Below are 12209 nucleotides of genomic sequence, written 5' to 3' on the forward strand. Positions count from 1 at the left end.
GTTTTGTTGAACTTTTTATTATTCATAGAGTTTGAAACCTCAGTAACCTCAGCAAAAGCCCCCTTTTTGGCTGGTACAGTCCTTCCGTTTCGAACGACGCCCAACCTATAGGTCAGTTTTCCCCCTAGCTGCAGATTCCTTGGGTTACACTGAACCAAAGAATAGCATCTAGGCAGGCGAGGCAGACGAAGGAACGGATTGACTTTTATTCGCAATTCTTTTGGGACCACTCAGGTTCAGCCAGGCATCCTGGGGGATCGGCATAAGTTCTTTCATCCTTCCTGCTCAACATGCTGTCCCCTGGCCTGGTCTTTTTGAGCTTATGCCCCATCAAGATGCCCTATATGTCATTGCATTTTGGTTGAGTCCTTATTATTAATGGATCTGTCAGATTATTGACCAAGGGAACATGAAAGTGAAAAGGAATATTGGAAACCTCATCGGCTGGTCGTCTACAGTTGCAAGTTGTGCTTTTAATCGCTGGACTTTGCCTGTGGTGTGTGGTACAAAGACTTACCCAAGAGGCTTGTATCTACAGGAAGACTCACCCCCAAGTAGGTATACACACCATGAGCCTAGGTGATACTTCCGAATGTTCCAGGGCCTGATCCAGAGATAACACGGCCATAACCTAGAGAATTGTACAGACTCTAACGTAGCGGCTGGTAATGTGGCTTATGGGGGTCGTCTTGTCAGTACACATATCTCATTGGTTGGGTCCTTGATAACGTCTCGAACAACCGCAAAAAAGAATATCAATAAAATGGGAAAAAGCAAAAAGAAAACCCCATCCACCTTGTCCTACCCACCTTTCTATTTTCTTTGGTCGACATTCCACAGCAATAGGCAAGCCACGTTCAAGCACCCGTGGTCGGTTCTTGTATTGGAACGTTTACATAAATCACCAAGAAAAAAAAAGTAGCTGCCCAAAGCGGTCACCTTTTCGGGTTTCGAAAAGAGAACGACACACCCCCGAATCACGCATCGGTTCAAAAAAAAAAAAAAAAAAAAAAAAAAAAAAGAAGATGCGCTGATTGGCTTGTCCCGCCATCGTTTCCAAGATGAGCAACTCTGCGCCACAGCTGAAACGACCCTGGGCCTCGGTCGGCGCTTTCCTGATGAAGAAGGTTGCCCCGGACTATCCGGGGTGTGTTTATGAGAGTAAAGTTGAAGATAGGCTTGGAGCGGCTTTTCTCTTCTCTCTGCTTTGCGCCGTCACTGACGGTGGCTGTTCCAAAAAAAAGCTCAGCTACAAGATGGGTGTACAGTAATACTGTGGCCTTAAAGTTTTTTTTTTATCCCCTTTGTTTCCTTGCTTTCGTATAAGCTATTGTCTCTCATCTGACTCGAATTTGTTGGGGGATCAAGGGGTAGTGTTTTGCCCCATTGACACCATTGCTAGAGATAGTAAACAAACAGGTGGCAGGTTGATGGAGAAACCTATCTATCTCACTAGGCCAGCACTAACTCCACTAAAAGGGAGGCAAGAGAGCGGGCCAAGGATGGGCTTTGCGGATGACAGCCGCGCCGCAGAGAAGATCCATCTGTAAGCACCACTTCATTGATTACACATCAGGAGATAAATAATTGGGGTGATCTTTTTTTATGTGCTTGTGGCACGGTAAGGGCGAGGCTGCCAATTCCGGGAGGAGTTTTGTGACTTGCTGTAAAAGCTGTCTGATATCTCTTTCTACTTGCACTTGCATGTACTGTAATCTCATGTGATGCGAAGCTTATAAGCATTGAAGGGCGATTATAATCCATTGCACAAATCAAAGAATGTGGCGAAACGTTCGAAGATGAGTTCCTCCTGCTACCGACATTGATAGTTTTGGGGGAATGAATAAGAAAATGAACCGAACCGGGTGTTATGCATACCTTACCTACAACTTCCACAATAAGAGGATGCATGAAGAAGAGCTGGGGGGAAGAGGAGAGAGAGGTGGGCCAAGAAAGAGAGGTTGCGCAATGACATGGACAGGGGTACTGAGAAGAGGGGGGAACCAAGTGGATCCCGAGTGAACGCAACTGAAGAATCCAACAGGGGTGCTTTTTTCTCCAGCGCGACAGGCGCTTATTGGCCGTGATGAGCATGTGCATGGGGTGCAGCTGACACGCAGGACCATGCTGCAAATCATGGCTTGCGATTTTGGGAGCCCGCTCTTCTGCAGTCACAGGCCATTATCTCCAAATGGTCCATGCATGAAGAAGAGGGCCTATCACACGGGCGGGCCAACCGACGTTGCAGACGCCTTGCAAGGTAAACGAGAGTGGAGTTCTTATTCATGATGTGATGTATGGAATATCCTTGACCTGAGTAGGTACTTGAACGGTACCTCTTGTCTACCTTGGACGTGACGAGACGGGCTGACTATTGAGCCGTTAGCGTCCTTGGGCTTGGGTTGACGCGTAAAACGCGTACAGGGAAATGAAGGCGAACTTTGTTTCGGTTGTTAGTCAAATGAGTTGTTCATAAAAATTATTAAATTTTTCTTGTATCTCGTAGTGAAAGACTTGAGTAATAGAGAAACGTACCGGTAGAGGAGAAATAGATCCTTTCAAAGCACCATATGAAATGAATATGAATTGAATATGAAAAATCTCCTAGCTACCGGTATATCCTTCGATGCATAAGAAAATTTAAAGCTGTCTGACGTATTAATGGGATGCTAGCTCTACTAGCTCCACCACAATACGAAAGACAAGTTTGAGGCTGTGGTAGACAATATTTCGTTTAACAAGGAGCAAGTACCTTGCAAAAGAGTAAGAAAATGTATTCGCCTCAGTAAGCGACTTACAAGTGCAGCCTGACATCTCATGATCGACAGTTGGATTTACCATGATTAACAGAAGAATCCCACGCGTATTAAACACTGACATCATTTCACGATTCTAGACCGCTGACAACCGACAGGGTAAAAAGAGGATACGGATAGCTCGCAACGCTGACCCTTCTGGGCCAAGTGTATCGTCTGCTTGCCGATGGCGGAAAGGCGGCATAATCCATCGTGTAGGAACCTGTAGGTACCGAGGACAGTAAAAAGAATGGTCCAGGCGCCACTTCTTTTGTTGGTTTGCGGTCGATGGGAACAAAAAGTTGCTTGTCAAATTGATCGCCCGTTAACGTTTTGCAAAAGAGCTCACTTTGCGGGGGGGAAGAAAAAGGCAAAGCGCCCCACCAATTTGCATCCATGGAGGCCACCCTTGAGCGGCGCATCCCGGTCGGGCCTTGGAATTTAGCAAGAAACAAATGTCGCCTATGATATTACTATACAAAACAAAAGCCCGCAGGATACATACATGTCGCAGAGTGACACGGGGGAACTGTCCTTGGTAAAATGTTACTTTGGAAATGTCCACCAGTAAGTGTGCGTATACAGTAGAGTAGCATCATTTTCCATCATGATAACGAAGCACATGGTCGCGTCGCCATGGATCGCATCTTGTCCCAGCGCAACCCTCTTTTTCCCATCCTCGTCATTGCTTTCTTCTCCACTCCGAGATCTTGCAGTGCGACATCATCCACTGAGAAGCATCCCCAAACATCTGCCCCCTCAAAGCCCCCCTCCCCTCCTTCTGGGGCCAGGCTGGCCGGTAAATCAAAGCGAAGAAAGGGTGTCGAGACCCCCTCAAGTCCCCCCTGCTAGCCGCTCTTGCATCCTACACAGACGACGAGTAGAAGCCCAATGATTCATCACACACTCTTGAACTAATCTTTAGAGCCGCCTGTCAATGGGTGAACTTGCTTTCGTGGGCTTGAATTTGGGAAAGCAAGAAAGAAAGCAGGCGACGGCAACCCCACAGCTTTCCGAGAGCATTTGCATGGATCCAGGATTGAGCTCTGAGCGGAGGCTGGCCAACAATGCCGGCCGGATAGATCGTTCTTGCATCGAGATCATCACATAGGTATCTGTTGTCCTACATCCAATTGTTGATGATTGACCCAAGGGCCCTTGTTGATTGTCAAGGAAAGGATTGCTTTTGTAATGTGTGTGGAAATGGATCATGGGTTACCTCCAGACTAAGATATATATACAGTATATGTTCTGTTGAAATTGTAGTTACTTGGAGTACTGCGCATTTCCACGATGCGTTGATAAAATCTATGCTTGTGATACAAGTCCGACGGTTTCCTTTTTTTTAGGGTTAATTTATGCAGTCCGACAACTTACAACCCGAGTGTCACCACCACCAGCATGACCATCGTCTCCACCCGTCACAAAAAAAATGCCGTCATAGAGCGACTATGTAGGCCACAAGGCTGTTTGTGGCACTGCATTAGTGCATGAGCTGAATACCTGTTGGTTGGTGTTGTTTCTTTCCTGAACAGATGTTATGCAATGCACGAGGGGAGGGGGAAGAAAAAAAAAACAATTGGGATGAATAAAGTGAACGAACATACATCGACCAACAAAGACCACATCGTGGCTACCTAGACAATGAGAGGGTGCGGGTCGGAACCAACAAAAACCAGGCGGCTATCTACAGAGGACGCCACCATCACTTCACCCGCCCATGTCACACACCTTGCAACACAAAATCATGTAGATCGACGAGCCGGAAAGGAGGGGACTTCTAGGGCAAAGAAAAAGAGGTGTTTCCCCAGACGGCAACTTATCTTATCTGAACAATCAGTGTATTGATGGCTTTTGGTTATATTTGTCCCCTTCTCTTGACAGCAAATATGTCTTGATTTTTGATTAGGGCGGAACTAGTTGATGCGTTGGCTAAACAAATCGGCGAGGCTTTAATGATCAGGGTGAGTTTTTCGAGCCTTGCAGCATTGGCGCCAAAAAAAAAAAAAAAAAAAAAAAAAAAAAAAAAAAAAAAAAAAAAAAAAAAAAAAAAAAAAAATTCACATGTAACAATATGGTAGAATGGAACGGCTGAAGTCGCTAGCGGATCATCTGACTTGACTTGATGTGCAATGAGCTCATCTGACGTTCTGAGAGAATTTTTCTCGAATGCTGCTTGTATGGACGGGAAGCTCTGGCAAATTGTATTGTTCTATGTTGCGTTTCTTGAAACGAGTTCTTACCTGTTGTACATGGCAGCAGTGACCTTGCTATCAGTCGATTCATAAAAGCGACCACGATAGGGTTTTGAACGCGGTGCAGGGTAGGTAGGTAGGTGTTATGTCGTCCAGTCGGTCAAGCCCACAGAATGCAGATATCCATGTCACTTTTTAATACTGTGCCTAGCCAAGAGACTTTGTAAGAGCGAAGTGAGCATATGGAGTTTTAGACTCTTATAAAATCTCGACGAGATTTCCATCATAATCAAGACTACTACTACCTGTTGGTATGCACTGTCAATTCTCAACTAGAGCGCGGTCAGGGGAATGAGTTGGTAAGCAAGCGCGTTTCCAAGCATCAAGATAAGGCGATAAGGCAGAATTGAGTGACCCCACCTAATTTTTCGCCCGCCAGTTTTGTTTGCTGGTGTCTTGACCCACATTAAAAACATCATCACGAATTGAATATCGCAGAGAACGTCTTCTCACGGCCGATCGGCGACTTTTCAAGTGGGACATTCAAAGCCAAAAGGCCAGAATTAGAGAAGAACTCGTACCTGCCTATTCAAAAGCAGGACCCAGTCATGGCGAGCCTCAAGAGGTCCATGGGCTCTGACCCTATGGCCTCGAGCATTTCCAACAAGGTCTACGTCCGGTCGACCAGGAGTGGCAAGGTGCAAAAGATTGTGCGAGAGGTGTACCTGAGGCAAGACATTCCATGCTCGTCCAAACTCTGTACCCAATGCCCCAAGAACGCACCGACGGATGCCGCTGGCAATATGATCAACTTTGTCCTCTCCGAGAGGCCGGCTGGCACCAAAGATTTCCCACAGGGCCACTACTTGGTGCCGGACACCAACGCCTTCCTCACCGCTATGGACCTTTTCGAGCAGAGCGATTCATTCTGTGATGTGATTGTATTGCAGATCGTCCTGGAGGAGGTTCGGAACCGGTCCCTGCCGCTCTACAACCGCCTCATCGGCTTGACCAAGAGCGACGAGAAGCGTTTCTACGTCTTCTTTAACGAGTTTAGACTCGAGACTCATGTCGTCCGGGACCAGGACGAGTCTATCAACGATCGAAATGATCGAGCTGTTCGCCGTGCCGCCAAGTGGTACAGTGAGCATTTGGCTGGGGGCTCGGCCAAGTCCAAGAAAAAGGCCCAGAACCTCCCGGCCGTCGTGATGCTGAGCAACGATAGGGCGAACCTACGCAAGGCCAAGGAGGAAGGCATACCTGCATGCTCTTTGGCACAGTACGTATCAGGGCTCAATGATTCCGAAAGGTTGATGGACCTGGTACCCGAGTCGCAGGACGACGAGATCACGTCAGGGAAGTCCTCTGGCCACATATACCCGGAATACTTTACCATGTCCAAGATGATGACAGGCGTCAAGAATGGTCTCCTGCATCAAGGCATTTTCAACGTCTCACCATACAACTACCTCGAGGGCACGATAAGAGTCCCGGCATTTGAAAAAGCCCTGCTCATCCTCGGACGTGAGAACATCAACCGTGCTATTGACGGCGATTCCGTGGTAGTAGAGGTACTTCCCAAAGACCAATGGAAGGTTCCATCGACTAGAATCGTCGAGGAGGATACTGTCACCAGAAACGAGAACGCGGACGGCGAAGACCAAGGAAGCAGCGGGAACATCACTGAGAAGGAGCGCAAGGCTCTGCAGGAGGAAGTGAAGCGCATGCAAGCCAAGGGAGCTGAAGCACAAGCACAGCCAACGGCCAAGGTAGTCGGCGTTATAAAGCGAAACTGGAGGCAGTACGTTGGCCACATCGACCAGAGCTCTGTCAGCAAATCTGCTACTCAAGGAAGGAAGCAGGAGGTGGTTTTCTTGATTCCGATGGACAAGAAGATCCCAAAAATCAGACTTCGCACAAGACAGGTTGGCGAGCTGCTCGGCAAGCGCATTCTCGTTACAATTGATGCTTGGGATAGGGACTCTCGACACCCAGTCGGTCACTTTGTCCGGTCTTTGGGAGAGCTAGAGACAAAGGCTGCAGAGACTGAGGCCTTGCTGCTCGAGTATGATGTCCAGTACAGGCCGTTCCCCAAAACTGTGCTCGACTGTCTGCCCAAGGAAGGCCACGATTGGAAGGTTCCAGCAAGCACAGATGACCCAGGCTGGAGGGACCGCGAGGATTTGAGAGGTCTCCTAATCTGCAGTATCGATCCCATCGGTTGCCAGGATATCGACGATGCTCTACATGCCAGGCCATTGCCCAACGGCAACTTTGAGGTCGGCGTCCACATTGCTGATGTGTCACATTTCGTCAAGCCAAGTAACGCCATGGACACCGAGGCCAGCATCCGCGGCACAACCGTCTATCTGGTGGACAAGCGTATTGACATGTTGCCCATGCTTCTTGGCACAGACTTGTGCTCTTTAAAGCCTTATGTTGAGCGTTTTGCTTTCTCGGTACTCTGGGAGCTGACACCTGACGCCGACATTGTCAATGCGCGCTTCACAAAGTCGGTCATCAAATCACGGGAGGCATTCAGCTACGAGGCAGCACAGATCAGAGTGGATGATGCATCGCAGCAGGACGAGCTTACCACAGGCATACGTACTCTGCTTGCTCTTTCCAAGAAGCTCAAGCAAAAGCGTATGGATGCTGGTGCCCTTAGTTTGTCCTCGCCAGAAGTCAAGGTTCAAATGGAGTCTGAAACTTCTGACCCTATCGACATCAAGACCAAAGTACACCTCGAGACCATGTCACTGGTCGAAGAGTTCATGTTGCTCGCCAACATTAGCGTCGCACGAAAGATCTACGAAGCCTCGCCCCAAACGGCTATTCTGCGAAGACACGGCGCGCCGCCCAAGACCAATTTTGACGAACTTGCAAACCAGCTCAAGGTCAAGAAGGGTTTCGAGCTGCGAGTCGACTCATCTCGCGCACTTGCGGACAGTCTGGACAAGTGTGTGGATCCTAACGATCCATTCTTCAACACGTTGGTTCGCATCATGGCGACTCGTTGCATGATGTCGGCTGAGTACTTTTGCTCCGGAACCCAAGCTTATCCCGAGTTCCGCCACTACGGTCTCGCATCCGAGATCTATACCCATTTCACGTCCCCGATTCGCCGATATGCAGACCTTGTAGCGCACAGACAGCTAGCGGCCGCAATCGGCTACGAGGCCGTCCACCCGAGCGTACGTAGCCGAGGCAGGCTGGAGGCCGTTTGTCGTAACATCAATGTCAGGCACCGCAACGCTCAGCTTGCCGGGCGTGCCAGTGTAGCCTACTATGTGGGACAGTCACTCAAGGGCAAGGTTGCCGAAGAGGAGGGTTTCATCATGAAGATCTTTAGCAACGGCTTTGTGGTCTACGTGCCGCGGTTCGGAGTCGAGGGGCTTATCAGGTTGCGAGACCTTGCGGAGCCCGAACCTGAGGCTGAATTTGATGCTGACAGTTACGTGCTGCGGACTTCTGGGAGCCGCGAGATAACGGCAGAGTTGTTCCAAAAGGTCAAGGTCAGAATCACGGACGAGAAGGATGAGAGGACCGGCAAGCGTGGTATCAAGATGGAGCTCATCTAAGCCAGGCCAGGATGGCATAGATTTCGACCCGTCAGGGTACATGATATGTACTTCCGGCAGTTTATCAGTAAATTAAATAAAACGATGTGAAACATGTACTGATGGCATCCGAAAATAAAAAAATAAATAAATGGGCTTTGAGACATGTCTGTAATCGGTTAGTCGGCACGGATATTGCAGTGTGATACGGAAAGGCATAAGAAATCAACCGATCTGGGGGAGCGCCACGATCTTGGGAATCGAATAATATTGGTGGCAAGTAAATCTGCTTGATCTTTGTGGAACAAACATGTATTCGCAGTAGATAGATCAAAGCGAATTTCTCGAAACCACCTTCGTCTAGTTCGACGTGATTGACAGACATTGTCGGATCTTTACAGTCTCCAAGATGTAGCTGAAAGCTTTCGTTGAGCTACTATTCCGTAAACGTGTTCTGGATCTACAACAATTCGCCGTATTGAACATGGGTCGTGCGGAGAGATTCTGTGGACTTGGTATGTACTTGTCATTGACTTCAACAGAAGACGCAGTTGTGACGAAGTCGATTGGTGGTGGAGTAGCACACCGACTCCAACCATCATCCAAAAAGAAAAGGACCTGGCCTCGAGGGGACCCGTACCTGGAAATGGCGGCAGTTGGATTAATAAAGTTGCGGCGGGTCAGATCTTGCATTAGAGCAGAAAACTGTTTTCGGAGACCTGATTTTTCTTTTTGTCCCTTTTTATTATTACAAAAAAAAAAGCATTAATCAGACGAACCCCAATAGTAAGTGGCAAAACCACCGGTTTTTGGTGCCTTTAATCCACTGTAGTATTCATATTGGCTCGGATTAAATGGGCCACCAACCACCGATCAGAACGAGAAGAATTGGGTTACAGTAATTTTGAACATCCAGGAACAAAGAAAATGTGCACACACGCTAAAAAACAAGTGGTAGTAGGTACGCCAAGTATGCGGGAGTATTCCGGAGCTTCACATCCGGAAGCAAAGTTTGGGTCTTGTTACCACTTGCGCACATCACCACACCCCACGTGTTGTTTGCTCGATAAGAAAAAAAAAAAAAAAAAAAAAAAAAAAAAAAAAAAAAAAAAACGGCACATCGAGTCGCAACATGGTTTTTCATGGGTTTTCTTGACCCATCATCGGCGAGATACCCGTTGATGTGTAAAGAGCTGAGCCCGTCCAATGTAAGCGTCATCGGTATCCCGGTCAGATCCACCAATGAACCCCCCCGATGTTGCCTCTCCCTTTTGAATCAACCACAGACCGCAGAGAATGGCTCCATCACTTTGTAAAAGTATATCTGATCGGGTTGACGTATAATTGACGATCAAGATATCTTGCTAACCTGGCAATGCTACCATACATTCCGAATTACCACTATACTCGGGCCTACTTTCCTTTCCTAGCGAGTCCAGCAATAGGTAGCTATGGCTTTTGATGTGACCGCAGGTTGGGTATCCTAGTTTGCCTGGTTAAGCAATTTCCCTTACCGGCACGCAAGCTGGGTAGATCATAACGGCCGATGACGGAAAAATGACGCCCAAAATATTAAGTAATAGAGGAAGTCAACGGCAGTACAGACGTGAAAGACACCTCCGAAGCCGCATACCAGGCTTGGCTCCAATCAGTGTAATCCGTCATGGCGCAATGGTGATGATCATGATCTTGTAATTGAATCTGAATTCTGTAGTCAGGAAATTTACAGAGACAGGAATCATAATGACCCGCACCATATTGCTTCGTCAATGGAACCTCATCGGCAATTCCGGCATCTGACATGCGGCACTGCCTGTCATGATTGGAGAAGTTCCCCGAGGCCTGACTGACCTTCGGTGTTAGAACATGTAAAAGTATAAAACCTTCCTTTCAGCTCCTTCATCCAGAAAACCAAATCAGTCCTAGCAGTCCAGCTCGAAACATATACATCGGACTCCAGAGACCTCGCAAAGGGACCGAAAACAATGGCTCCTAGAAGCACACTTCACTATGCCGGGCTTCTCGCCTTGGCTTCTGGCTCTTTGGCCATGCCATATGTATCCGAGGCTCAGACGACCGTTTTCTCCGAGGCAGCCATCACCCCATCCGTGGTGCCTCACACGAACGTGACGTCCCATGGGCCTTACACCGGTCCTTCACCGACCACAACCGGTGCCATATCAACCAGTATCTTGGCATCCGCGGTACCAGTCCTTCCTCCTCCCGAGGATGCATATGACTATCCCGCCGACGGCGAGCTTCACGGCGACCAACCGGCGCCTTATACTCCCTCGGGCGGCATCTGGACCAACGGCAGTGCCCCCGTCTACCGCGTCATGAGTGACTTTGACTACCAGTCCCTGGCTCTGGCCCTGTACCAGGAGTGGATTGAGCTTGACCTCTTTCACTGGGGCCTGGCAACGTACTCTGACGAGGAGTTTGAGGAGCTTGGCCTGAACGGCGAGGCTCGACACCTGATCCAGCACATGGCCGAGCAGGAGGTCGGCCACGCCACCGTCCTGACCAACATGCTCGGAGCCCAGGCCCCACGCCAGTGCACCTACAACTACCCCGTCTCCAACCTCCGCGAGTATATCGACTTCAATCAGAAGCTCACCCGCTGGGGCGAGGCTGGAGTCTACGGCTTCCTGCCACACCTCAACTCTGGGCCGGCCGCCCAGCTCCTGCTGCAGAGCATCACGGTCGAAGCCCGTCAGCAGTTAATCTTTAGGCAGTTTGAGGGTCTATTCCCCATGCCCGAGTGGCACACGGTCGGGATCCCACAGTCCTGGGCCTGGACGCTGCTGGCCCCCTACATCTCGAGCTGCCCATGGAATCAGACCCGGCTCATCTGGCAAAACTTCCCCGCCCTTCACATCCTGAACCAGCCCAACCCATGGCGCATCAACGGCTCCGAGGTCTGGAACGAGACGACGGGCGGCTGGGCCAACACGGCCGAGACGGCCAACATCACGCAAGAAGCATCGTGCGTCAACGCGACCGACCCACTCCAGGACTGCAACGCCGCCATCTCGCAGAACCGGAGCATCCCGCTGTCGTACGCCGGCCGGCAGGTGTTTTTGCAGTGGGACGCCCCGGGGCAGCCCGTGGGGCCCAACAACAGCTACATCACGGCGACCGAGGTGCATGAGCCCAAGTTCGCGGCCTGGGTGTCGCAGCTCAACGTGACGTACTCGCCGCTGTTGAACGTGAGCCTCGAAGACCGCACCGCGTACACGATCCAGCCGAACGTGTCGACCTGGGAAGGGGACCCGGCCATCAACTCGACCATGTTCATCGCCCTGACCGATGCTGACGTCTACGTCACGCCGGCGAACTTGACCATGCTGAACCCGCACGTTGCTGCTTTGGCTGTGTACCAGGCTGGTTGAGGGGTTTGTCTTTTTGATACCCAATTTTGCGTGTGGTTTTTTGTGGTAGATGTGTAACTTTTTTGTATTGTTGGAGGGTGATTTTGTGAAGGTGAAGCCTTGTTACGGATGATGGAAGATATGTGAATGGTCTTTGTCCTAATTATAATTCTCGGGGAAGTTTTTAACGAAGAAAATTTGACAAACATTGTATGACCAAATACTTTTTTTTTTTTTGTGTTTTGTGCTACCCCTCCTTACATTGTGACAAGGCACCTTCATATGGAA

The 12209-nt window shown here is 49.3% G+C and overlaps 3 protein-coding genes across 3 annotated transcripts; all 3 read left to right on the forward strand.

Annotated features, from left to right (window-relative positions):
* Positions 1-2428: 2428 nt before the first annotated feature.
* On the forward strand, positions 2429-3906 carry PgNI_11761 (uncharacterized protein; the record flags this gene model as incomplete). The annotated part of the gene is made up of 4 exons (XM_031131725.1): positions 2429-2452; positions 2683-2763; positions 3292-3333; positions 3721-3906. The coding sequence occupies 4 exons, from the start codon at positions 2429-2431 to the stop codon at positions 3904-3906; spliced, it is 333 nt and encodes a 110-aa protein (XP_030976581.1).
* A 1692-nt stretch (positions 3907-5598) lies between these two features.
* PgNI_11762 (uncharacterized protein) lies at positions 5599-8571 on the forward strand (the record flags this gene model as incomplete). The annotated part of the gene is made up of 1 exon (XM_031131726.1): positions 5599-8571. The coding sequence occupies one exon, from the start codon at positions 5599-5601 to the stop codon at positions 8569-8571; it is 2973 nt and encodes a 990-aa protein (XP_030976618.1).
* Positions 8572-10535: 1964 nt separating this feature from the next.
* On the forward strand, positions 10536-11942 carry PgNI_11763 (uncharacterized protein; the record flags this gene model as incomplete). Its single annotated transcript, XM_031131727.1, has 1 exon — positions 10536-11942. The coding sequence occupies one exon, from the start codon at positions 10536-10538 to the stop codon at positions 11940-11942; it is 1407 nt and encodes a 468-aa protein (XP_030976490.1).
* Between the last annotated feature and the right edge of the window lie 267 nt (positions 11943-12209).

This window comes from Pyricularia grisea (genome assembly GCF_004355905.1).
Source record: "Pyricularia grisea strain NI907 chromosome V map unlocalized Pyricularia_grisea_NI907_Scaffold_10, whole genome shotgun sequence".
Classification (NCBI taxonomy): Eukaryota; Fungi; Ascomycota; class Sordariomycetes; order Magnaporthales; family Pyriculariaceae; genus Pyricularia; species Pyricularia grisea.